Source organism: Tachyglossus aculeatus, chromosome 8, assembly GCF_015852505.1.
Source record: "Tachyglossus aculeatus isolate mTacAcu1 chromosome 8, mTacAcu1.pri, whole genome shotgun sequence".
Taxonomy (NCBI): Eukaryota; Metazoa; Chordata; class Mammalia; order Monotremata; family Tachyglossidae; genus Tachyglossus; species Tachyglossus aculeatus.
The window spans coordinates 23,525,105-23,552,411 of record NC_052073.1 but is presented as its reverse complement, the minus strand read 5'-3'; the positions used below and the strand labels follow the sequence as shown (position 1 = coordinate 23,552,411).

Sequence of the window (27,307 nt, the reverse complement as noted above, 5' to 3'; positions counted from 1 at the left end):
GATCTACAACTCTTAAGATTTGTACGGGGATTTAAAACCCTTAAAACTAGAAATTTTAGAAACACTGCCCGCGCAAGATTATCTAGGCAACTGAAGAGCACAGTACAGTGCTTTGCACACAGTAAGCACTCAGTAAATACAATTGAATGAGGTGACATTTCTGAACGCACACACAAGAGAAGCAGTGTGGCTCATTGGAAAGAGCACGGGCTTTGGATTCAGAGATCATGGGTTCAAATCCTGGCTTCATCAATTGTCAGCTGTGTGACTTTGGGCAAGTCACTTAACTTCTCTGTGCCTCAGTTACCTCATCTGTAAAATGGGGCTTAAGACTGTTTCTTTTAGACTGTGAGCCCACTGTTGGGTAGGGACTGTCTCTATATGTTGCCAATTTGTACTTCCCAAGCGCTTAGTACAGTGCTCTGCACATAGTAAGCGCTCAATAAATACGATTGATGATGATGATGAGCCCCCTGTGGGACAACCTGATCACCTTGTAACCTCCCCAGCTCTTAGAACAGTGCTTTTCACATAGTAAGCACTTAATAAATGCCATTATTATTATTATTACACCCCCTCCCATGCCTCCCTGCCTATTCTTTAATCTTCCCAATGGCACCCTTGGGCATTACATATCTGTATTGGTGGTTTTAGAACTGTAGAGGTAACAAACCCCTGCTGCAGGGATTGAATTTGTATGCAATCCAATAGAAACTGGAAATGGTCTAGTATGTGTCCACTAGGTAACATTATTCACACAGATGGCTATTTGCTGCTGTTTGGGGGAATATGCAGAAGCGTCATTTTAATTAACACAGTGAGCGGTTTAAATTCTGTCAATTTTTACGGAAATAAAATAGTAAGTGTATACAGTGCTTGGCATATAGTAAGCATGTAACAGATGCCGCAATTATTAATATTATCGTATACTAAAAATGCGATTTTTAAAACATAACGGAAATAGGACCACACTCTGCCAGAGGGCTTTTCAAACCTCAGCTTAGACCCTGTTTTAAGAAAATCAAATATCAAATCACGAAAGGTAATTCTAAGTCCCTCGGGCAACTGGTTTTTCGGTTGTGGGGGGACGGGGACCCTGGGGGGATGCTTCCAGTTTGGGGGTGGGGAGGCCGGTTAGAGAGAGTACAGTAATTGGATGTTTCACTCCTCACTACACGTTTATTCCCGTGGGAATCTTAATTACGAACATCAATGACTCCCAGAGGTTTTCTGCGCATTGGATCCTCTCCACTTGGCAACCTCCTTTTTGGTGGCGCAATTAATGCTATTGCTGAAGTGTAAAGGGGTCCGGGGTGCCGAATTTAGTACCCCATGCTCCCTTCTCACCCTGTCAGTGTCTTCAGAGGGCATCAGAGGGGATGTCCCCATCCCCCCCGCCTTGCCTCCTTCCCCTCCCCACAGCACCTGTATATGTGTTTGTCCATATTTATTACTCTATTTTACTTGTGCATATTTACTATTCTATTTATTTTGTTAATATGTTTTGTTTTGTTGTCTGTCTCCCCCTTCTAGACTGTGAGCCCGCTGTTGGGTAGGGATCGTCTCTATATGTTGCCAACTTGTACTTCCCAAGCGCTTAGTACAGTGCTCTGCACACAGTAAGCGCTCAGTAAATACGATTGAATGAATGAATGAAAGGGCAGTCACTGATTTCAGGAGGCTGCTTCTCTAGAGTAAGGACTCTCCCCAGTCCAGAACAGCAGTGTCCACTTGTTTTGTTGTCCATCTCCCCCTTCTAGACTGTGAGCCCATTGTTGGGTAGGGACTGTCTCTATATGTTGCCATCTTGTACTTCCCAAGCGCTTAGTACAGTGCTCTGCACACAGTAAGCGCTCAATAAATACGATTGAATGAATGAATGAATCAACCTCTTTAAATTGCCCCTGCTACAGAAAAGCGTCTCGGGGCTGTAGCCTTCCTGGAGTCGGTCAGTGGTATTTATTGAGCGCTTACTGTGTGCAGAGTACTGTACTAAGTGCTTGGGAGAGTACAGTATTTACTGTACTCTAGTGTTTATCTGTTGTCTTATTGTACTCTCCCAAGTGTTTAATACAGTGCTCTGCATACAGTTAAGTGCTCAAAAAATACAATTGACTGACTGACAATATGAGACACATTCCCTGCCCACAGTGAGCTCACAGTTTAGAGGGGGAGGCCGTAAATAAATTACAGCTATGTACATAAGTGGATATATTCACCAAATAAATTACAGATATGTACATAAGTGGATATATGCACCGGAGTAACCCTGGTGTTCCGTTAAAGAACCATTACGCTAATGACACCATTAGTGCAGGTGACGGGAGGAAGGGAACATTATGAGGCAGACGGGCAGGTTATACAACTTAGTGCCTCTACTGTGTGACCTTGGGCGAGTCACCTCACTTCTCTGTGCCTCAGTTACCTCATCTGTAAAATGGAGATTGAGACTGTGAGCCCCATGCGGGACAGGGACCGTGTCCAACTCGATTTGCTTGTATCCACCCCTGTACTTAGTACGGCGCCTGGCATATAGTAAGCGATTACCAAATACCGTCATTATAATTATTGTTACTAATTCCCGTCTTCCACCATCATCATCAATTGTATTGTTCACTTACTGTATGCAGAGCACCGTACTGAGCATATGGGAGAGTACGATATAACAGACTTGGCAGATCCGTTCGCTGCTTACGGTGAGCTTACAGTCTAGAGGGGCTGACGATCGGTACTTAACTTAGCTGGCCATTGGGTAAAATTAGATTTTTTTTATCCCACTTTTTATTGGAAGCCTATCTTTACCATCATTATAATTATTGTTACTAATTCCCATCTTCCACCATCATCATCAATTGTATTGTTCACTTACTGTATGCAGAGCACCGTACTGAGCATATGGGAGAGTATGATATAACAGAATTGGCAGACCCGTTTGCTGCTTACGGTGAGCTTACAGTCTAGAGGGGCTGACGATCGGTACTTAACTTAGCTGGCCATTGAGTAAAATTAGATTTTTTTTATCCCACTTTTTATTGGAAGCCTAGCATTGCTGCCACCGAATGATACCCCAGTCTGCTCCCTCTCCCACGGTTTTCTCTGCCTGCTGTGGAGATGGCAAAAAAGAATATTTATAAACCTGGAGGAGTTGGGTGAATCCCTGCTATCTATTGTTTCACCCAATCGTTACTTAGTTAGCCAGAAGTGGCCAGACTGGGTATTTTCCATTCCAGAGGGCTGAAAGGGGGGGTGGGTAGGGCTTGAAAGATGTAGTGCAACAGTGCAGCTCCACACTTGGCCCAGAATGGATTTTGTCTGGATCATTCTAAACTTGAATATTACGGTTCGGCGACTGCCGACTGCTGAACACGGCGGTTTGGGCCGACAGATTCATAAACCAGTGTTGGTCCCGGGTGAACAGCTGGCTGCTTTCTGGCATTCCGGAGTGACTCCGCTCCCCAGGATTCAATCTTTGTGGAGGGGAAAAAAACAAGGTTAATGCCATTTGAAGAAGTAAGTGGGTGTTGCCCTTTTAGCAAAAAAATCCTGGGAGTTCTGCCTGGCATGTGGTTTTCATCCTACTGAGTGAAATCATTTTTTCGGAAGACACTGGAAGTAGCAAATGACCTCTTGGGCCACCCATTTTTATATTTATAACTAACAAGGGGTACTTTGGTCAGTCCGCAAATGTTAATACATGGTCTTAACGTGGTCGTTTGTCGGATGCTACAAAAACCTTGCTTCCACCTAAATGTATTCACACTTAATTCTGCGTACATCTGGAAGGCCCTGGCTCTTGTCCAAGATAGAAGCCATCAGATAGGCTCTGGTCAACTGGTATCACTGTAAAAATGGAATTTAAAGCCCAGAGCCATATGCTTGATTCTGGAGTAGCTGAGACTGACTTCTGCTTAATTGACATTTGGGTGGATGGATGTCAGAAGTAACAATTCCAGTCTCCTCACTTTGAATTTCAAGTAAGCCTTGTCTCCGGTGTGCCTTCTCCCGCTTGATTACCTTTGTGGTCAGGGATAAGTGCTCCGTCAGTACCCACTTCTGAAAATAGGACGTAGGTTCAGTGGCAAGAAGAGTGATTGTGCCTAAAAAGCATCTGGAATCCAACTGGGCTATGATCCCTGGAAAAATGATCATCTCAACCTCCCTGAATGGAAAAATGAGAGACTCTCCTCCACAATGGGACTGTTCTAGATCCATAACTTAATCAATCTGTTTTCATTATGCTTGGGGATGTGAATTGGACATGGCTCTGCACACAGTAAGTGCTCAATAAATGTGAAAGAACACGGCGGGGTTATCATTTGATAGAGTCTTTTGCCAATGTAGAATTCATGTTACCAAGCCCTCCAGGCCCAGCCTCTGGGAAGGGCAGTACCCAAATTGTCTGGGGCAGATGGTTGGTTTTTCTTTTTATACAAAGATCTCTAATGACAGGGATCCTATAACCTTATTAAGTAGTCAGCTCCATTGTTTAATAGCAGGTTCTTTGTGTTCTTTCCGGGAAGAGAATTCAGTGACTTTAGTACGATTCGTCCTTTAAAAAAAAAAAAAGGTGAATCATTTTCCTCCTCATACCCTCGCTCTGCTGGAAGGCTTCAAATTGAGTATTTGATTTGGCCTGTGATCTTCTAGATATCAGTGTTAACCCGAGAGGTTTGTAATTATCAGGATCAACGTTTTTTCACTTGGAGAGCTAATCACCCCTTTCCAATCTTCAAGGACTTCTTTTGTCTTCCCTTGAGTTGTCAAAAATAATACCAGTCAGTTTCTTAAATGCCTAAGATACATATGATCGGGGGTCAGTAGTATTTTAGGCACGCTTCAACCGTTTCTTATCCTATTCCTTGGCTGATTTTTCCATTCTGCCTGCACGTGGGACACTCACTGATCTTTGTGAGAGAGAAAAAATTTGAAGGTTCTTCCTTTTCATCGCCATAATGATGGTGTTTAAGTGCTTACTATGTGCCAAGCACTGTTCTAAGCACTGATCTGTTAGCTCTCCCAACTCTATATTGTGGTGGGGGCGGGGGGCAGTCCTTTCTTTGTTCTTGCCTGAAGGCCAAATCAAACTAGCAAATTTTTTTTGTTCAGTCGTACTAAACGAAGCGCTTAAAAAGTATAATATATTAATACGTGTCATACCCCCACAGACTGTGAGCTCATTGTAGGCAGGGAATGTGTCTGTTATATTATCTCCCAAGTGCTTAGTAAAGTGATCTGCACACCGTAAATGCTTAATAAATATGACCGATGGTTACCTTTTATGCTTCTTGAATACTGAGACTCTTTTCTCACTTTGGAGATTCTGAAAGCCCTTCCTAATTGTGCCGTTTCTTTAACATCATTATCATCATCTTCAGTGGGTTTTTTTGAGCGCTTACTCTGTGCAGAACACTCTTCTAAGCACTTGAGATAGTACAGTACAACAAGAGTTAATAGACACGTTCCCTGCCCACAATGAGCTTATCATCTAGAGGGGGAAGCACATATTAATATAAATAAATGTATAATATATAATTTATAGGTATATTCATAAGTGCCTCGTAAGTGGTCTGGGCTAATTTATCCTTTTTTGTACCTCTTCTGTTTGGTTCAGATCTCTGTAAAGTTCTGAGTTTAACCAAAGAGACTTCTTGTTACCATTCGTACCCTTCCTAGTCACTTGTATAGTTTATTCCTATCCCTACAGAACTGTTTATTTGAAGAACAGCCACTTTTCTAGAACTTCTTTGCTTCTTAGGAAAGACTACATGGAAAGAAAGGAAATGTAGAGTGTCCAAGGCCTGTTTGAATGTCCTTTCCTTCAACTCATCCTCTGTAAAATCCTCACTTCTCGGCTCACTTTTCTTACCACTCTGAATACCGTCATCTTGTGATCATTTTCTCCAAGGTATCCAACTACGTTTAGATCCTCAGTTGTCTGGTCCTTTCCTTTTTGGAAAAATCAAAAAGTGAAGGACATCTGCTTTGATGTCTTTAACTCTCTGAACAAGGAAAGTTGTCCTCGATACACTTTAAAAGCTATCATAACAAGGTGTTCCCGGGCAATTGGAAGTCTCTAGGGGTCTGAAAAGAGATGGGGACTCCTGGACACTTCCCTTTTCCCCTCCCCATTACTGCGTTGCCTTTGGGGCCAACAAAAATAACACCCCATCTTAAAAGGACTTCTTTCTTCCCACCCTTCCTGTGCCCCCTTCTTGTAGTGAGGGAGATGTTTGCACTGCTCTAAGCCCCTCCCTATATTGCACCTTCCAACAGCTGAGATGCATGTGTCTCTCAGCTGGCCTGTGTGTGTGTGTGTGTGTGTGTGTGTGTATTTTTAGTGTATTTCAGTATCCCCTATAAGTTTGTGACATGAAAATTTCCTTTGAAACACTAAAGTGGGCAGCCTGACAAACCCTGAATTCCAGAACTGCCTCACCCAAATTGGGCCAGCTGATCCCCTTAGTCATCAGCAGTTCCCCTGATCCCCTGCCCACTGCTGTTAACTGACCAAAGAAGGTTTTGTCCACCCTTCTTTCAGTTGGCAACAGTACATATGCCTTTCTCTCTTTTTTTTCCTTTCCTCCTTAATCCAGGCACTATCTTTTTGCCCCTTCCAGCTTCTCTTGTATTAACCAAATGAAGGGGGTAGATATTAAAGTCATTCCTGCATGTGTGCAAGCTTAGGGAAATTGCAGAACACCTTATTGCAAAGGAGAAAATAGACCCACGTATCCTCAGACTGAGTGCGTTTGGGCATAGGCAAAGGCGGGCCTTTCCCGGGATTGTCGTCATGACTTCCAGAGAGGCAGTCTGATGTGGGTAGAGTCTAATTTGCCCTGGCCCAGACTTCCTGAGCTCGCTGGGCTGGACTGGCCCAGCACAAATCCAGCTGTCTCGGATTTTTGCGTCCTCCCTCTCTCCTCCCAGACGAATCCCAGATCCACAATTGCCCTAGTTAGGTCCATATGCTTGTCTGGTCTGAAATTTCCTGTTTGTGAAAATGAGCTAGTTGTTCCCTATTTACCTCCCCAAGACGTTAGTAGGGTCAATTAGATTTTTAAAAATGAAAATGCGGCAAGCTCCTAGGACATATAAACTCCTTTAGCTGCACTGTTTGCGTCTTGGGTGGGTGTCTCACTGTTACCTTGCTAATATTAGGACTTGTAGATCGCCAGGGCTGTCTCCCCTGGTTCTGGGCTCCTCCTGACGACCACCATTTGTCCTTCGTCCCACCTTTACTGCCCTGTGTGACAATTGTTTGTGCTACTTTTCCAGACACTCTAGACTCTCTCCAGCCTGTAAGCTCATTGTGAGCAGGGAACAAATACCATAAAAAAAAATGGCGCCAATGAGATGGTAAAGATGACATTTCATAAACATTGTAGAGAAGCAGTATGGCTCAGAGGAAAGAGCATGGGCCTAGGAGTTAGAGGACTTGGGTTCTAATCCTGCTCTGATTGTGTGACCTTGGACAAGTCACTTCACTGTGCCTCAGTTTCCTCATCTGCAAAATGGGGATTCAATATCTGTTCTCCCTCCTGCTGAAGGGCCCACGTGGGACCTGAATATCTTGTATCTACCCCAGCACCTAGGTCAGGGCCCAGGCCCATAAGTACTTAACAAATACCACAGTTATTTACACTGATGTCTTCCTCCATCTCTGCACCATAAGCTCCCTGTGGGCAGGGAACATGCTTACCAACTCTGTATTGTACTCTCCCAAGCACCTAGAACAGGTCTCTGTGAGCTCATCGTGGGCAAGGTAACGGTCGGCTTGTTTTCTTGTGTTATACTCTCCCAAGCGCTAAGAAGAGTGCTATACACGTAGGAAGTGCTCAGTAAAGACCATCGATGGATGGATTTTTTTGTACACAGGAAGCGCCCGATAAGTACCATTGGTCACTGAAATGCTTTTATTCTTGTTTCCTCTCCTTTCTGCCCTCCCCGCGCCCGCAGGTTCATCATGCCTAGTGGCATATAAAAAGACTCCGCCGCCCGTCCCTCCCCGGACCACCTCCAAGCCGTTCATTTCGGTCACCGTGCAGAGCAGCACCGAGTCTGCCCAGGACACCTACCTGGATAGCCAGGACCACAAGAGCGAGGTCAACAGCCAGTCGGGCCTGAGCAATTCATCTGACAGTTTGGACAGCACCCGGCCCCCCAGCGGGACCCGTGGAAGCGTGGTGGCCCAGGTCCGACAGCCCCCTGAGCTCCCCCAGAAAAATGCAACTTTGAAGAGCGACAAAGGAACGCTGACCAGTGAGGAGCCCCAGGCCGAAAACCTCCCCAAAAGGAAACTCTCGTCTATAGGAATACAAGTATGGACTCCTTTTGTACTCTGTGTCCTTCAGAAAGTCTACGCTTTCCACACTCTGCGCGTGCGTGCAATTATGTTAGCAGCAGAACCCGCTCAGACAGGCCAAGGGATTTGGGTGGCGGGATTAACCTGGTCACTGGCCCCAGTTTCGCTCACGGGCTCAGCTGAAAAGCCATAGAAAATGGTCTCGTCCTTGATTTCCAACCAATTCCTTTCACCGCCTCTTTCGGAAGACACGGACGCAAGGCGCTTTGCCTGTAGTGGGTTTCCTGGTAAATGTAGTTGCACGCCGCGGCCATCTTTTCCATGTTTGCCCGTCCACTGTCCGTCCAAATGATCTTTTCCTTGCCAACCTGTAAGTACCCCTGACTGGCCTTTATTCCATCCGAAGAGGACAGGTGAGACTATCTGGAGGCCGGTAGAGTTGGGGGGGATCCACTGGACGGGGATGGCGCTGAATCCACCTTGGGGTCCAGGCTTCGCGCCACTGGGATTTCTGTAGAAAGAGTATTTCAGAAGGCTCCTAGAAAAGCATTTCAAACCCTGCAGCGGGGCCAGTTGGTTTTGGAAGGCAGAGCTAGGCTTCACTTAACTGCACCAGACACACGAACACTCCTAGACCCGGGCAAGCATCCCTTATTCTTCTCCTTTTTCTTCAAAATTAAGGGAGAGTCTGGAAGAGACTCCTGTGCACGGTCGTGAGAATGAGCCGGGTGTGTTCATCCTCTCCTGGCTCAGCTATTCCATCCATTCATTCATTCAATCTTATTGTGTGCAGAGCACTGTACTAAGCGGTTGGGGGAATACAATATAACAATAAACAGATACATTCCCTGAAGGTCCCGAACTGCCCATTTCCCCTTGGGAAGCTTCTGCAGGGCTTTCTGCCTGCCAATTCCCCTCTTCGAGCATCACTGAGAGCCGTAAAGTGCCAGTGGACAGACCTGCTGGTTCTGTGTGCTTTCCCTCTGGGTTCTCTGAAAGGGACCAGAGAAGCAGTGTGTCATAGTAGATAGAGCACAGGCTTGGGAGTCAGAGGACCTGGGTTTTAATCCCGGCTCCATTTGTCTGCTGGGTGGCCTTGGGCAAGTTGCTTCTCTTCTCTGCGCCTCAGTTGCTTCACCTCTAAAATGGGGATTAAGACTGCGAGCCCCATGTGGGCATGGACAGCACCCAACCCCAGCCTGGCTCGTAGTAAGCGCTTAACAATTGCTGTAAAATAATTCTGCCCCGGTAGTAGAACTCCCGTAAGAGAGGAGATGACTCCATCAACCTTTTGTGTAACTGCAGTAGCCCATGCTGACAGTTTTTTGAATCTCGAGAATCTTTCATGTCAATCATTTGTATTTATTGAGTGTGTACTGTGTGCAGAGCACTGTAGTAAGCGCTTGGGCAAGTCCAACATAGAGTCAGTAAACACATTCCCTGCCCACAAGGAGCCATCAAAGTTTAGTGCAGGCCTTGCTTGGAAACAGCCTTAAGCCCTGGAGAAAATTTTGGTTAAAGGGAAGTGGGGGAATTTGGCCTAATCCTTCCCAACTTGGTCCTGGGCCACATGAATGCAATTGGGCCAGCCAGATGGATTCGTACACAGCAGTTGGAGTCAATTCATTCAGTCATATTTATTGAGCATTTACTGCGTGCAGAGCACTGTACTAAGCATTTGGGAGAATACGATATAACAGTAAACAGACACAGTCGCTGCCCACAACTAGCTTACAGTCTAAAGGATGTAGAGTCAATATATAAAACCATGATTTTATACACGGTTTTATGTTTTCAATGGTTTTATACACGGGAGCCGTTGTTAAGGAGAGGAATGGTTCCATCCACGTTTGATAAGCTTGGATTATTGAAATTTTCCAACTCCAGAAAACTACCGAGGGGGGTTGGAAGGTGGGGTGGGGGCGGGCTGATTGAGGGGCATTGCGAGATGGGGCGTGACGGAGGAGAGGCTGGTGACGGCCGAGTTCTTAATGTCCGCAACTAGGCGACAGAACTCCGAAAGCACCGTCTTGTTCCGGGGCTGGCGTTGGGGACGTTGATCTCGAGAGTGGGACGATGAAACAAAACAAGATAGGGCAGGGAGGTCGGCCGGGCCATCTCAGAGCGACAGGTGGCCCCAAACTTCCAAATGGGGGGGTGTTGGGAGGAGCAGGGGTCAAGGGAAGTACAGGGATAAATAACAAGGGCAGGAAAGCTGTCCAGGAACACCATCGAAGCAGTCAGGGACCCCCGCAGGGGCCTGTAGCCGGATCCAAGAACCCCACGTGGACCGCCACGGTGCAGGTCTGAGTTTGTTTGGGAAGGAAGAACAGCGGGTTTGTCGGTAACGCTCCTAAATTGATTCTTATATTCGCAGTCTCAGACCCAACCGTGTAAGGGAATGAACCGATAATGCCGCGAAAAGTGGTGGAAACCGATAGGGAAATTCAGAACAGCCAGAGCCCACCTGCAGACAGATCCTTTCACCTCTGACTTTGCCGTACTGTATATCCTTCTAAACTACTCGGCCGTGCGAGTGTGCTTGGTGGTAGTCTTTTTCTTCAATCTTGTTCACATTGTTGAAAATGCTCTCTCCAAGAACAGTTCCCATCCCTGATTTTCTCCCCAGCTGAACAACTCGAATATCCCCAGAGAGGCATTTACATGAAATTTAAGGCCGGTGAATATTTTCACCTAGTGCCCTTATTGGCTCCGAGTGCTTTTGGGTTGTTGGGTTGGGGTTTTTTTGTTTTGTTTCGTTCTGACCTTCGGGCATTGCAGTTTACTCGTCAGCCGCCGAGCTGACTGGAAACTCTGTCTGCTTCCAACGTAGACCTGACCAGTTTGGCTTTCCTCCGCCTCCTTCCTTTGGTCCCTTCGCCTTCACTCAAGCCGAGACTGGCAGCAGTGACATCCAAAAGATGCCACCTTTCCCCTCGGTTTTCTAGATCCTGGCTGCCGGAGAGAAAGTTCTTCTCAGATCCTCCGTGGGATCCGCTTCCTATGGTGTGCCAGACGTCAGAGGTTCCAAGATGGCTTTGCCTGTTGACAATTTTTCCCCCCCCCACCTCAGTTCTCCCAAAAGTTTTGCAGAGACGTTTCCTCCCGTGGAGTCCGTGAGGAGTGTTCTGTGTAGATTCCCGACTTAGGATGGAACCCGCCTTTCAGCCCTTTAATCCTTCCTCCCCAGGCTGCCAACCTCAGGGGGAGGGAAGCCCTCTCCGACCCTTTTCCGGGAAGAGCCCTCCCCCGCTACCTTCAGCTGTGCCTGGTGGTAACCATTGTGGCTTTGTTTTTTTTTGTTGTTGTTGTTTTTGTTTTTTTGTTTTTTGTTTTTTCTCTCTAATATCTGTAAAGGAGAGGACTAGGAGGAACGACTCCCAACTCTCTGAAGACAACGGACCCAAAAAGAGCGATCCGATGCCACCCTCTTCAGAGTAGGGACAGCCAATAACCCATCCCCCCAACCCCCTGCTCTCTCGTGCGAGGAGTGCCGTGCTTCCCCGTCCGGCCTCTGAGTCCACGTGCTGCGTCTTGCATGCCCTCTGTGTCCGTCCGTCTGTCTGCTCAACTCTTCTTCGTGTTCTACTAATGTGAATTCCAGCAGCAAGTTCTTGTGTTTGTTTTTGTTTTTGTGTATTTTTTTTTGTTGTCGTTGTTAATAAGGTTGACTGCATTCAGCCAGTGCCAAAAGAGGAGCCATCTCCCGCTACCAAATTCCAGTCCATCGGGGTTCAGGTAGAGGACCAGTGGCGGTAAGTCCAAGATAGAGGCTACTTCTTTCTTCTTCTCCTCCTCCTCTCTCGTTTCTTCTTCCTCTTTCTCCTTCCTCCTCCTTCCTTCACCTTTCTCCTCCCTTCTTTTCCCCCTTCTCCCATCTCCTTTTTCTCCCCTTCCCCTTCCCCACCTTTTTTCAGTCGATCCATCGGTGGTTTTCATCGAGCTTTACTCTGTGCCGAGCACTGTACTAAACACCGTTCCTCCAACCCTCCCTTTCTCCCTCCTTCTGTTTTTCTTCTTCCACCTCACTCCTTCATTCAGTCGATCCATCAGTGGTATTCGTTAAGCCCTTACTTTGTGCCGAGCACTGTACTAAGAACTCCTCCTCCACCTCTCCCTTTCTCCCTCCTTCTGCTTTCCTTCTTCCTCCTCCTTCCTCTCCCCGTCCCTAAATCCACTTAACTCCGACACCTTTCTTTCCTTCTCCTATTTAACCAGAAGCTTGGGGAGGGCGGGGTACCGGGTGGGAAATGAGAGCCCGGTGGGCCTGTGCTCTTGAAAAAAGCACTTGCTCTGTAAAGCTAAGCAGCCCTTCAGAGAGCTTCGATTTTAAAAATTGCCCGGAAGATGTCGTACAATCGCACTTAATCGATCATTAAGTCCCAGTGGCCTATCGCAGTAAGCAGGCAACCTTATAATTCTGTGTGTCTGTGTATGTGTGGAGGGAAGGGAGAGGGGGTTTGCGGGGAGCGGTGAAGTTGAGCTGCAGGCATGGTAAACAGATGCATCGCATTGTGTCCTGCATATGTGTGGCGGTGTGCTCCTCCGGCCCCGACTCCGGGCTCCCGGTGACCGCCGGTTCTCTCCCCTTGCTCTGTAGGAACAGCGGCCCCTCCCACAACATGTCCTCCAAACAGGACCCCGATTCCGATCCCCAGGAGCCCAACGATTCCAGTTGTAAATCCTCTGAGAGAAGCCTTTCCGACTGTCCCCCCCGCCACAATTCCGTCGGCCTCGACATCGGTTCCCGGCAGCCCGCCAAGGCCTCCCAGATCACAAGAAACCTCTCCTATGGAGACAACTCAGACCCAGCCCTGGAGCCTTCCTCGCTCCCCCCCGCCCGACCCATGGCTGGAAACTTCGTCCAGCTCCTCTTTGGAACCGTCCCAGCCGGGGGCCTGCAGGCGAGACGGGTACTGGTTCCTGAAGCTGCTCCAGGCCGAGACGGAAAGGTTAGAAGGCTGGTGCTGTCAGATGGACAAGGAGACCAAAGAGAACAATCTCTCTGAAGAAGGTAGGTTTGAAGTGGCTGCCTGAGGTAGGAATAATGACTGCTGTTATTGTTATGAGCGTTATTAATCACGCTCATGATAGCGGTAATGGTGCGCTTGCCGTTGGGAGGACCAACCGGGCTTGGCGTCTGTCGAAAGGGCTTGGAAGCCCCTCCGCACCCCCACCATCCTTAACGACGACAATGACAGTATTAATATAACAGTAATAATAATGACGTGGATTCATTCAGTCAGCCGTATTTATCGAGTGCTTACTGTGTGCAGAGCACTGTACTCAGCGCTTGGGAGAGTACTGTATAACAACAGACACAACGAGCTCACAGTCTGGAGGGGCTTAAGCGCTCATTATGTGCCAAGCACCGCTTGAAGCATATGGGTAGATATAAATCAGGTTGGATACAGTCCCTGTCCACACAATGGGGCTTACAGTCTAAGTAGAAGGGAGATCAGGGATTTAATCCCCTTTTTACTGATGAGGAAACGGAGGCACAGAGAAGTGAAGCGACTTTGCCCAAGGTTACCCGGCAAGCAGTTGGCAGAGCCGAGATTGCAGCCCAGGTCTTCCGACTCCCAAGCCCAGGCTCTTTCCACTAGGACACACTCCTCCTCCAGGCTCTGAGAATCCTCTTCTCTTTCTCTGATCCCCACCAGTAATAATAGGAAGAATAGTATTAGTGGTATTTGTAAAGCGTTGGAGTTGATCCAGGGTAACCAAGTTGGGCACACGGAAGCCTGGTGTCTAGCAGTCCTTCCCTCACGGAAGCTCTGCTCTTTCACAAGAAGTTGGGCCGTCTCTCCAGTGTCCGGCGGAGTGGAGAGACACTCCACCCTCAGTTCACCCTCTCTCTACTCTCTCACGCTGTTCAGCGTGATTGTAACTGAGTGGCCTCATTCAGATATCTGGGGTGTTCGTCTCATTTATCATGCAATTAACCTATGGTTACTATCCCCCTGCTTCAGAGCCTTACTGAAGGCTCTTCTCCCTCTCCCTTCTTCTTCGTCCTGACTTGCTCCCTTTGTTCTTCCCCACCCCCCCAGCCCCACTGCGCGTATGTACATAGCTGTCATATATTTATCTGTCGGAGCAGTAGGAGCAGGAAGCAGAGGTCTTCCTTTGTCTTTCCTTACGTTGGGGACTCCATTGTAGCAACCCCATTTGGCAGAGAAGGAAACTCAGGAGAAGAAGGAGCTACTCCAAATCCTAGCGATGCACAATCTCACTCTCTAAGGGCCATTCATTCATTCATTCATTCAATTGTATTTATTGAGCGCTTACTGTGTGCAGAGCATGGTATTAATCGCTTGGGAGAGAAAAGTGCAAGAGAGAGGCTAAACAGGATCGGATGCGGGGCTACTCCAGGGAAGATCATTTTTGGATAAATTCATTCAAGTCGTATTTACTGAGGGCTTGCTGTGTGCAGAGCACTGTACTAAGTGCTTAGGAAAGTACAATACAATAAACACATTTCTTGCGTACAACGAGCTTACAGTCTAGAGGGGGAGACAGACATTAGTATAAATACATTTAAGAAGAGAACGGCAAGAGACAAAGATTAATCCAACCCACTCCATTCAGTCGCCTCCTTCCACCAGCCCTTCTCAGACCACAAATGGGCAAGCCCAGCTGGGATGCGGCTCATCTTCCTCTTTGCTCCCCCGAGCCCTTTTTACATCCCACCTCCACCCCACTGTATCATAGGCAGGAAGGGCCCATTCAGCCTGTTTTAAGGAAGTAGCAACTCTACTTTTTTCTGGAATTTGATAAACAGTACATGCCAGGCACTGTACTAAACTCTAGGGTCATTACAAATCAGGTAGGACATATTCCACATGGGGCTTACAATCTTAAATCCCCATTTTACAGGTGAGGGTGACCTGAGGCACAGAGAAGTGAAGTGGCTTGCCCAAGGTCACACAGCAGACAAGCGGCAAAGCCGGGATTAGAACCCAGGTCTCCCTGACTCCCAAGTCCCTGCTCTGTCCATTAGGCCACACTGCTGTTTGCGTTTTGGAATACAATGGGGATACTTCATTATCCCTATAAGATCCCTGCAGGTGAAAAGTGCTTTCTTTTGGGGTTCTGTGCATTTGTTGGGTTTAATCTGATTTTCACCATAGGATGTTTCCTCCTGATGAAAGCTGTGTGGAGTTGTTTGCTAATGGGTGGTGGGAATTAGATAAGAAAGGTCAGTGTAAGGATATCAAATTTATCATTTTTTTCCCTGCTCTGGTTATTTACTATACTTTGCCTACTGAATTCAAGATTGATTTTTATCCTTAAAACCGGGCTTTTTCTGTAGGGGATTCAATTTGTACGTTGACCTAACCAACAAAATTAATAAGTTGAAATCTGCCCATCTTGTAGTCAAGCCAATTATTCAGATTATGAGTCACAACAGATTCCGAGCAGATTGTTAAATCTGCTCTCCAAATGAGCCACTCTCCCACGAGGAATTTGATGTATCCCAGGCATGCCGTCCAAAAGGCCAGTTTTCCTTTCTTTGACCATCTCGATCCCTCCCAGGCGAAAGGTTTTAGGGGCTGAGATAAGATTTGCAAGGCTGTTAAATATACAACAGACAATTTCATCAGGGCCAGGCTTTAGGAGACAGAAAAGGGAACGAGGAGGGGACTGAATTGACTGCTCTGCCTATTATCTTTCATTTTTCGGAGGTGATTTCCACTGGCCTGGAAGGCCCGGAAACCTCCACACCTCCCCATCCACCACAGCTGCTTTTTTTCTTTTTAAATGGTGTTTGTTAAGCACTTACACTGTGCCAGGCACTTTACTAAGTGCAGGGGCAGAGACAAGCTAATCAGGTTGGGCACAGTCCATGTCCAACGCGGGCCTCAGTCTTAATTCCCATTTTACAGATGAGGCAGCTGAGGCCCAGAAGAAGTCAAGTGACTTACCCCAGGGCCTCCCAGCAGACATGTGGCAGAGCTAGGATTATAACCCAGCTACTTCCGAAGGCCAGCTGGCCCATGTTGCTTCTCCCTCCTCCATTGGAAATAGACTCTACTGGAGCAGGGGAGACTGGAAATCTTGGCCCAGGATAGGGAGTCAGAGAGTGAAAGGCAACTGAGGTTAGGAGAAGAACAGCAGCAATGGTTAACCCCTTACTTTGCGGCAAGCACTGTTCTAAGCTCTGGGGTAGACACAGGATAAGCAGGTCAGACACAGCCTTGGTCCCACATGAGGCTCACAGTCTAAGCAGGAAGGGGAACAGGTATTGAATCCCCATTTTACAGTTGAGGAAACTGAGGTACCGAGAAATGAAGCGACTTGCCCAGGCTTAGGCAGCAGAAACATGGCAGAGCCAGGAGTAAAACCCAGATCCTTTGATGCCCAGGCCTGTGCTCTTTCCACTAGGCCGCATTATTCCAAGTGTTGTGTGCTACCATGTGCAGAGTGCTGTAATAATAATAATAATGATGGCATTTATTAAGCGCTTACAAAGCAGTGTTCTGTACTAAGCGCTTGGGAGACACACCCCTCAGGGGGCTTACATTCTAATGAGCAACTCCTTCCATCCTGCCCCTCACCCTCTCCTTAGTATTGAGATGGAGACACTTTGACCCACTTCCCTCAGTCAATCAGTGGTTTATTTACACTGCCCATGCAGGACAGGGCCTCTGTCCGACCTGATTAACTTAAGGTCCTTAACTAAGCTACCCCAGAGCTTAGAACGGTGTTTGACAAACAGCAAGCGCTTAACAAATACCGTGAAAAGAAGAAATTATTGAGCACTAACTATAGGCAGAGCACTGTACCAAGCACTTGGGAGAGTATACTATAACAGACACATTCCCTGCCCACAAGGAGCTGATGGTCTAGAGGGGGACGTGGCCATTAATATAGATGAATAAATTACAGATGCGTACACAAGTGCTATGGGGTTGAGGCTTCTACGAGCCCACCGCTACGGTTAGCGATCAGTGGACATACTCCGCCACCTCTCCTACCCTTAGAAGGGGACTTACCTTATCTAGAGATTGTAAGGCTCAGTTAAAAACCGTCAACTGCCGGTGTAAGTGGAACGTGTGAGAATATCACACTTGAGGTGACATAGCAAGTGATTTCTTCTCCCGTTCTTATCACCATCCCGACGTACTTATTAAATACACTTCGGTGTACAGATAAGTGTTATCGAAACCGAGCCACTGGCGACTACCTTTTTATTTTGCTTCTCGGCAAAGTCTCGTCCTTCCTATCTGATTCAGAGCTCGTCTATTTATTCTGAGCCCTGGCTTAAAATTACAAAATGGATAACATCAACAGACTTGTAAGGCACCCATTTTCATTTCTCAATTCTCCTTCTTCTGTTTCTTTTTTAATGGCCTTTAAGAGCTTACTATGGGCCAGGCACTGTTCTAACCACCAGGGTAGAGCCGAGCTAATCAGGTTGGACACAACCCTTGTCCCTCATGGGGTTTACAGTCTTAATCTCCATTTTACAGATGAGGTAACTGAGGCCCGGAGAAGAGAATTGACTTGTCTAAGGTCAGGTGTGCTACAGAAGCTTCAGATTTCTTAGCTATCTAAATAGGCAAATCCATCCTCTCCTAGGGGAAAGACTCATTTTTCTGCCTCTTTCTTCGCTCTGTCCTTTCCTTACTGCGTTAACGCCGCACCACTCATTCACGCAGCAGCTCTGCAGCCAGGCATGGCTTGGGTTTGCCCAGCTGACACCGAGCCCCAAGACCTCTTCCACTTCTGAGACCGACCCAGTCAGGATCAGGAAGGAGCCCTGGGCCATGCCCGTCCTCTACTTTCCCGTCAGGGCAACGGGTTAATCACCCGAGAATCCCTCTCCCTCTTACATACATATCTTTGCATTCAATCAATCAATCAATCGTATTTATTGAGCACTTACTGTGTGCAGAGCACTGTACTAAGCGCTTGGGAAGTACAATTTGGAAACATATAGAGATGGTCCCTACCCAACAGTGGGCTCACAGTCTAGAAGAAGCAGTCTATAGCTTCTGCCTATCTGTAATAGTATTTTCATGTCTGCTTTCCCTGCGACATTATAAACTCCTTGAGGGCGGGGATCCCATCTACCGATTCTGTGGTATTCTCCCAAGCACTTACTCCAGTGTTCTATCATCAGTCACAGTTGTATTTATTGAGCGCTTACTGTGTGCACAGCACTGTACTAAGTGCTTGGGAGAGTATAACAGACACATTCCCTGCCCACAACGAGCTTAGTCGAGAGGGACTGGAATCAGCATTCAGTAGATACTTGTACTCTCCCAAGTGCTTAGTACAGTGCTTGGCACACAATAAGTGCTCAGTAAATAATACTGAATGAATAAAGGAATGTAGGCAATATTAGTAGTCCCAGCAGGCCGCAGAGAGACTGCTGGGTGTTCCCAGATGCACAGCACATGCAAGGCATGTGGGGATACTGATTGATGGGTGTTGAATAAAAGACCCTCTTAGACCGTCAGCCCGTGTGGGACGAGAACTGTGGTTGATCTGATTGTTTTGTATCTAACCCAGTGCCCGGTAGAGGGGTTGATGCAGAATAAGCGCTTAACAGATACCATAGTTACTAACTAAAGGAAGTCGGGAATTAGTGACGACCCCGCCGACGTGGATTCGATAAGGTTAGAAGTGAAAGGGCTCATCTTCCCCCGCAAACCCTGTCCTCCCCCTGTAATTGAACTTGATTCATTCGTTCATTCAGTTGTATTTATTGAGCGCTTACTGTGTGCAGAGCACGGTATTAAGCGCTTGGGAAGTACAAGTTGGCAACTTAGAGAGACGGTCCCTGCTCAGTAGTGGGCTCACAGTCTAGAAGGGGGAGACAGAGAACAAAACATATTAACAAAATAAAATAAATATGTACAAATAAAATAGAGTAATAAATACGTACAAATATATACAGGTGCTGTGGGGAGGGGAAGGAGGTAAGGCAGGGGGGATGGGGAGGGGAAGGAGGGGGCTCAGTGTGGGAAGGCCTCCTGGAGGAGGTGAGCTCTCAGTAGGGATTTGAAGGGAGGAAGAGAGCTAGCTTGGTGGATGGGCAGTGGGAGGGCATTCCAGGCCAAGGGGATGACGTGGGCTGGGGGTCGACGGCGGGACGGGCGAGAACGAGGCACAGTGAGGAGATTAGCGGCAGAGGAGCGGAGGGTCCAGGCTGGGCTGGAGAAGGAGAGAAGGGAGGTGAGGTAGGAGGGCGAGAGGTGATGGACAGCCTTGAAGCCGAGGGTGAGGACTCTTTGCCTCATCATCATCATCATCATCATCATCAATCATATTTATTGAGCGCTTACTATGTGCAGAGCACTGTACCAAGCGCTTGGGAAGTACAAACTGGCAACTCATAGAGACAGTCCCTACCCAACAGTGGGCTCACAGTCTAAAAGGGGGAGACAGAGAACAAAACCAAACATACCAACATGCCTGATGGCCAAGTTTGGGGTGGAATCAAGTGGGACTCAGGCCTTTTGGACCGGACCAGCCCTTCCAGCACTTAGAACAGTGCTTTGTACATAGTAAGCGCTTAATAAATGCTATTATTATTATTATTGTTATTATTATTATTATTATTATTATTATTCTAGTGACTTTAGTGTGGCGAGGGAAAATAAAAGCTGCTCTTTGCTGCCGCCTCCTGGTCCCATTTGACCTGTTGGCCTGTTCCAGAAGCGGGAGAGGAAGAGAAGTGGCTCATTTGGAGAGCAGATTTAACAATCTACTCGGGAATCTGTTGTGACTCATAATCTGAATAATGGGCTACAAGCTGGGCAGATTTCAACCTATTAATTTTGTTGGTTAGGTCAATGTACCAATTGAGTCTCCCAGAGAAAAAGCCCGGTTTTAAGGATAAAAATCAATCTTGAACTCGGCAGGCAAACTATAGTAAATAATTAACCAGGGTGGGGAAAAAAATGATAAATTTGATATCCTTGCGCTGACCTTTCTTATCTAATTCCCACCATCCATTAGCAAACAAGTCCACACAGCTTTGATCAGGAGGAAACATCCTGTGGTGAAAATCAGATTAAACCCAACAAATGCACAGAACCCCCAAAGAAAGGAACCTTGTCTTGTCCAGTTGACTCCTGATCTCCTCCTCCTCCAGCCCCCTTCTGTAGAATCAATCAGTCATATTTATTGAACGCTTACTATGTGCAGAGCACTGTACTAAGTGCTTGGGAAGTACAAATTGGCAACATGTAGAGACAGTCCCTAGCGCCTAGTACAGTGCTCTGCACACAGTAAGCGCTCAGTAAATACGATTGAATGAATATGTGAAAAGCGCAGTTGTGTAATACTCCCCCCAAACGCTCAGTAGTAATAATAATAATATTAATGGTGGCATTTATTAAGCGCTTACTATGTGCAAAGCACTGTTCTAAGCGCTGGGGCGGTTACAAGGTGATCAGGTTGTCCCACGGGGGGCTCACAGTCTTAATCCCCATTTTACAGATGAGGTAACTGAGGCCCAGAGAAGTGAAGTGACTTGCCCAAAGTCACACAGCTGATAATTGCCGGAGCCGGGATTTGAACCCAGGACCTCTGACTCCAAAGCCCGGGCTCTCTCCACTGAGCCACGCTGCCTCTCTGCAGCACCCTGCACGGAGTAAACGCTTGGTGGATGCTACTGATTGATGGGTGTTGAATTAAAGACCCTCTTAGACTGTCAGCCCATGTGGGATGGGAACTGTGGTTGATCTGATTGTTTTGTATCTATCTCAGTGCCCGGTAGAGGGGTTTGATACAGAGTAAGCGCTTAACAGATACCACAGTTATTAACAAAAGGAAGTCGGGAATTAGCGATGACCCCGCCGATGTGGATTCGATAAGGTCAGAAGTGAAAGGGCTCATCTTCCCTGTCCTCCCCCTGATTTTTCCATTACTGTAGACGGCCGCGCCATACTCCATCTCACAGGCCTGTAATCTTGGCATTATCCTCAACTCATTTCGCACATTCAACCCACATATTCAATCTGTCACCGAATCCTGTTGGGTCTGTCGTCGCAGCATCGCTAAAATCCACCCTTCCCTCTCCATCCCAACTGCTACTGTGCTGATTCAAGCACTAACCCTTTGCCAACTTGACTACTGCATCAGCCTCCTTACTGACCTCCCTGCCTCTTGTCTCTTCCCCACTCCAGCCCATATCTCACTCTGCTGCCCGACCGTTTTTCTAAAGAAATATTCAGTCCATGTTTCCTCGCTCTTCAAAAACCGCCAGTGGCTGCCCATTCATCTCTGTGTGAGGCAGAAACTCCTTACCATTGTGTTTAAAACACTCAATCCCCTTGCCCCTTCTTGTCTCACTGATTTCCTATTCTGACCCAGCATGTGCACTTCACTCTTCTAACGACAACCTTCTCTTCTGTCCTGCCCCACTGTCATCCTGCCTCTGGCCTGAAACTCCCTCCCCGTTCATGTCTGACAGACCATCACTCTCCCCGGCTTTATTAAAATCACATCTCCAAGAGGCTCTTCCCAACTAAACCTATTTCCCGTACCCCCTCTGTCGTCTTTGTCGCCCTTGTACTTGGATTTGTACCCTTTAAACACTTGCTATATTCACCCTACCCTCGGCCCTACAATATCTAAGTACGTTTCTGTAATTTATTTTCATGTCTGTCTCCCCCTCTAGACTTTTAGGCAGGTAATTTATCTACCAACTCTGTTACGTTGTACTCTCCATGCACTTCGAACTGGAAGCGCTCAGTAAATACGACTGACTGGATTGAAGGGAAAGGGTAAGACCGTTGTCAGCTGGAAGAAATAGGTGGGATGTGGGGCAGTTTCTTAAGAATGCAGCAAGTGACCTGACATGTTGATGGTCAGGGCAAAGGTTAAGGTAGGAGGAGACAGCAAATGGGAGAAAGTGGGGTTGGAGACTGTAGTAAGAAAAGTGAAAGAGAAGCAGATTCTTGGAGAGGAGGAGGTGACGGGGAGTGGTCCGCAGATAATTGTATAGATAAACTCTTTTGGAGAAGGTAATGTCTTCAGATGCTGACAGCTGGAATGAAACTAAGGATTTCTGAACGTGCTGAAGAGATGGCAAGCATCTTGTGAGAGGAAGTTAATGAAGGAAAGAATAATACCGTCATCAGGCTAAGATGCAGTACAACCCAGGGAAGATAACGATAGTGCAGGAAAGCTTGGAAAATAGTAAATAGAAGTAGTATTTGTTGAGCACCCTCTTTTTTTATGGTATTCACTAGGCACTTACTATGTGCCAAGCACTGTTTAAGCACTGGGGTAGGTACAGCTTAATTAGATCAGACACAGTCCCTGTCCCATATGGGATTCACAGTCTAAATACGAGAGAGAATGGGTATTTTTAATCCACATTTTACAGTTGAGGAAACTGAGGCAAAGAGAAATTAAGTGACTTGTCCGAGGTCACACAGCAAGCAATTGGCAGAGCCAGGATTAGAACCCAGGTCCTCTGCCTCCCCCAGCCCTGGCTTTTTCCACTAGACCACGCTGCTTCTCTTAGTGCAGTATGGCATTAAGAAGTGACATATTCCCTGCCTTCAAGGAGCTCGCTCGAAACGTATTTACAAACATATTTAGTGCGTAGTGTAGTGCTCTCTGCACACGGTAAGCAGCCGATAAATGCCATTGATGAGAGATTGGCTAAAATAAATAATTAAGTTTACAGGTAGACATTAAGCGCCAAGGCAGGTAGAAGGTACATCCTTTCGCAGTGGGGCCCACCCTGATGATGATGGCATTTATTAAGCGCTTACTATGTGCAAAGCACTGTTCTAAGCGCCGGGGAGGTTACAAGGTGATCAGGTTGTCCCACGGGGGGGCTCACAGTCTTAATCCCCATTTTACAGATGAGGGAACTGAGGCACAGAGAAGCCAAGTGACTTGCCCAAAGTCACACAGCTGACAATTGGCAGAGCCGGGATTTGAACCCATGACCTCCGACTCCAAAGCCCAGGCTCTTTCCACTGAGCCACGCTGCTTCCCTAAAAATTCACATTATTGTTTGAGTCCTGCCATCGGCATTGGGCCCGAGAAGACTGAAATTCAGGAGGAGGAGGTTGGGAGAGAGTTGTTTTTTTCCAACTGACAAAATTCATTGCTGACGTATTAATTCGATATGAGCAAAAACAGCAAGGAATAGAATATTGCTTTCAAGACAAGCGTGATAAAGTGCATCACTCGCTTCCGACTGTGTCTTTTTGGTGAGCCGTAATTCCACTAAATATGTTCTCTCCCCTCTGCCCGTGTTTTCTCTCAGTCTTAGGAAAAGTCCTCAGTGCCGTTGGCAGCGCCCAGCTATTGATGTCCCAGAAATTCCAGCAGTTCCGGGGTCTCTGTGAGCAAAACTTGGTAAGTCTGAATTCTCAAGCACCAGGAGACTCCTTCTACCTCAACATCGGGAGAAGGGAGAGCCGATGACCGCTGGTCTCTTGGGTCGGTGGGAGCACATTAGCTGGACAATTTTGCTCCTTGGGACTAGAAGCAGTCTTTAAGGAATCTCAAAGATGCTTTTGACATCTGTAATGCCCAAAACCCTTTCGTTTCTCCAGAGATGTAGTCTCTTTCAGAGGTACATGCTGTATTCTGTATTTGAAGCATAAGTCAGGGTGGAAATGTCCAACTTGACTCAGTAACAAGCTTGAATCCTCTGCTTTAACAAAGGGGGTATATCGGTCTTTGAGCAGTTCTGGAAGCGTCTTCCCCGGGAACTGCAAGAGTATTTTCACCACGGAGCACCTTGGGTTCTCGTTCCCCAGTACGTTTTGGGGTTTTGAAGCGCATGGAAACCTGTCTTTGTTGCCTTAGAAGGCTTTTGTGGTTCTTGAGAGCAAATCACCCGAGGCCGTTAGTACTTCTGGAGAACAGCGTTTCCAACCCCTTACCCATGAAGTTCTCTGAGCGTTTGGGGTCAGAGAAGCAGCCTGTTGTCCGCATCAGAATCTGAGAGTGGGAGTGACGAAACCAAGGCTTGTCTGCTTTTGGAGTAACTTGTGCTCCAAAGCCCAGGTCCAGGCAACCTGTGGGTATCCTCTTCCGCTTCTGTGGTACCTCACAGAAACGAAGCAACCCTATCACCTTCACTGCTGGGGTCAAGGGGGTTGGGAGCTGACACTCCTATTCCTTACCGATATTCCTTACCGACCCCATCATTCCGTTGGCTCCTGGTATTTCCTGGGGCACCTCACTCTGCCTGGGGTGTGAGGAGTACAGGCCTGCTGATCAGGTGGGATGTGATCATTGGCATGGAAGCGTGCCCCCGCAATGGGTGCAACTGGTCACTATCCCTACATTCCTCCGTCTTCCTATGGGTTGCCCGGACGTGCCATGCTGTCGGGGTGTCCATGGGGGAACACTACCTCTGAGGAATAGGTGATACCCCAGCTCCAGAGGGCTATTCTTCCATTCTGGGGGAAACGCAGCGGCTTCTGGGTTCCTCCCGTTGCTTTCCTTGCCCTCCAGAGCGGTGAAAACCGGGCCCAGCCGGCCAAAGCAGCCAGAGTCCGGATTCTAACTTCCCTCTATCTCCCTTTGACCCGCAGAACCCTAATGCTAATCCCAGACCCACAGCCCAGGACCTTGCTGGGTTTTGGGATCTCTTGCAGCTGTCCATCGAAGACATCAGCATGAAGTTTGATGAATTATACCACCTTAAGGCCAACAACTGGCAGCTAGTGGAAACCCCTGAGAAGAAGGTGAGCATGGAGCAGTTCCGAGGGGCTGAAATCCAGTGACAAATACCTAGTCGGAAATAACACTTTCTACCATCGGTCAGTGCAGCTTGGCTCGGTTCTAAGTGTTTTAAGATAGGACCTTGCAGAACCATTTTTGCTTTCCAAATCCATGCTTTTCCCCCACCACCACCCCTCATCCTAGCGTGCGCACTCCCATCCTTTCTCGTGCCATCTCTCGTGATCCACGCCATCTGTCCGTCAGCGAGGCCATCCGACACGGTCCAGAAGCGGCCTGCCTTCCCCTTCCCCGCGCCGGCCCGCCCAAGCGGGCACCCTCCCCGGAGGTCGCCCGCCTGAGGTGCCAAGCGCCGTGCCCGGCCCCTCATGCATGTGAGCGGCTGTAGACCTTAGTCACTACTGTGCAGCTGCCTTGGGCCTGGAGAAGGGCGGGTGGGAGCGGAAAAGGCAGGCCCCTCTCTCTCCCACTGCCCCAACCCCAAGAGAATAATAATTATGGTGGTCAGTAAGTGCTTACTATGTGCCAGGCACTGTACTAAGCGCTGGGGTGGATACAAGCAAATCGGGGTGGACCCAGTCCCTGTCCATTGTGGGGCTCACCGTCTCGATCCCCATTTTCCAGACGAGGTAACTGAGGCCCAGAGAAGTGACTTCCCAAGGTCACACAGCAGACAAGTGGCGGAGCTCGGATTAGAGCCCGTGACCTTCTAACTCCCAGGCTCTAGAGCCACCACGCCATGCTGCTGCTCAATCCTCTCTCCCAGCTGGAAGCTGTTGGACTTCCCCGTGCCGTCTTTTTTTTTTTTTTTTCCGTTGTCCATACATGCGCTCGCCATTCCCGTCGTGCATCGTAGAGATGGCTGTCTTGTGTGTTTGCTTATGCCCGGTTCCTCTCGGGCGAAAAGGCTTCAGTGGCTGGAGCGGGTCAGAAAGGGGGAGAGTACGCCTATGTGCATTTTTATTTTATTTTTGTTTTCTTCTTACTGTCTCGCTAAAGGAAGAGAAGAAACCACCCCCTCCCGTGCCAAAGAAGCCGGCCAAGCCCAAAACGGCTCTGAATCGGGACAAGGCCTCCGACTCCGTGGACAAGCAGCGCCAAGAAGCCCGCAAGCGCCTCATGGCCGCCAAGCGGGCGGCCTCCGTCCGGCAGAACTCGGCCACGGAGAGCGCGGACAGCATCGAGATCTACGTCCCGGAGGCCCAGACCCGGCTCTGAGCGAAGGAAAGAGGAAGGAAGGAAACCAACGCGCTCCGTTTTTAAGTCATTAAAACAGAAATCAAACAAAAAAACAAAAGTTCTCTCGAAACCTTAGTGTCATTATTCCGTCTAGAGACTCTGAGCCAACTTTAAAAAAAAAAAAAAAGAGAAAAGTGATCAATCAAAGGGCTCTAAATTCGGCTTTTTTGGGGGGTTTTTGGTTTGTTTTTTTCCTCTCCCGGCTTTAAATAATGAAGATTTAAGATCACGAAAATAGAAAACACTGTTTTCTCTCAAGGGTGGTGGCGATGCCACACAGTCAAGAACAGACGAACTCCTGCAACCCCCTGTCTCTGACACTGCAATCTTTCTACCCGTTCTTATCTCCTGAGCCACGACGAGCTTGTTTACAAGAAGACGGCGACTGAGATGAAGCATTGAGCACTTGCCCTGCTGCATGAGCTCCCGGACTCCTCTCTTTCTCCCCCGTCTCTCCCATTCCCCTTGGTTTTCTCTCCTCATCCTTCACTTTTCTTTCTCTGCCTTCCTTCCTCGCTCCTCTTTCCCACACGGCTCTCTTTCTTTTGGCCGAGAACCTCTCTCCCACAAGGCTCACACGGAGATCGCTCGTTCCGAGGGTTCCGTTATTGGGCAAGTCTGGAAATTGATTTTCCTTTTGGCCCGGGGGGTGGATGGAAGCCCAAGCCAGGGGTGGGGAGGGGGCGGACGGATGCACACACGCACGCAAACACGCACCACACCGTTTTCGTTTGTCGGTTGGAAGAGGTTGCTGGAATGTAACACGGGAGCAGAAGTACACTAAGGAGGGGAGAGAGTGTTCGGTTGTTTTCCAGCAGACGTAGACTGGGACAGACTGGAAGGCAAAGGGTATTGACATTGAAGAAAGCATGAACTCCGCACGTCCTCTCACCCCCCAGGCCCTCTCAGAACAGCCCCCTTTTTCCTTCCTTCCGCAAAAGAAAAATCCAAGCGGTCGCTTCTCGAGAAGGCGAAAACCCGTTATTTCCGGGGGAAAGACCGTGTAGAGAATTGAGCGGGGTGAGGGAACGGCTGTGGGCTTGCAGTACACCTGCTTGTACGTATGTGTACATATGCACATATACCATGAGG

At 47.9% G+C, this 27,307-nt stretch overlaps 1 protein-coding gene across 1 annotated transcript in view; it reads left to right on the top strand.

The window, feature by feature from the left end:
* Positions 1–26,342, top strand: part of DLGAP4 (DLG associated protein 4) — a 310,968-nt gene extending 284,626 nt beyond the window's left edge. The window contains 7 exon segments of the mRNA XM_038749996.1: positions 7,957–8,318; positions 11,969–12,057; positions 12,903–13,134; positions 13,136–13,316; positions 23,547–23,638; positions 24,829–24,981; positions 25,976–26,342. Coding sequence (XP_038605924.1) covers positions 7,957–8,318; positions 11,969–12,057; positions 12,903–13,134; positions 13,136–13,316; positions 23,547–23,638; positions 24,829–24,981; positions 25,976–26,194 — 1,328 coding nt within the window. The 3' untranslated portion in view covers positions 26,195–26,342.
* Positions 26,343–27,307: the final 965 nt, after the last annotated feature.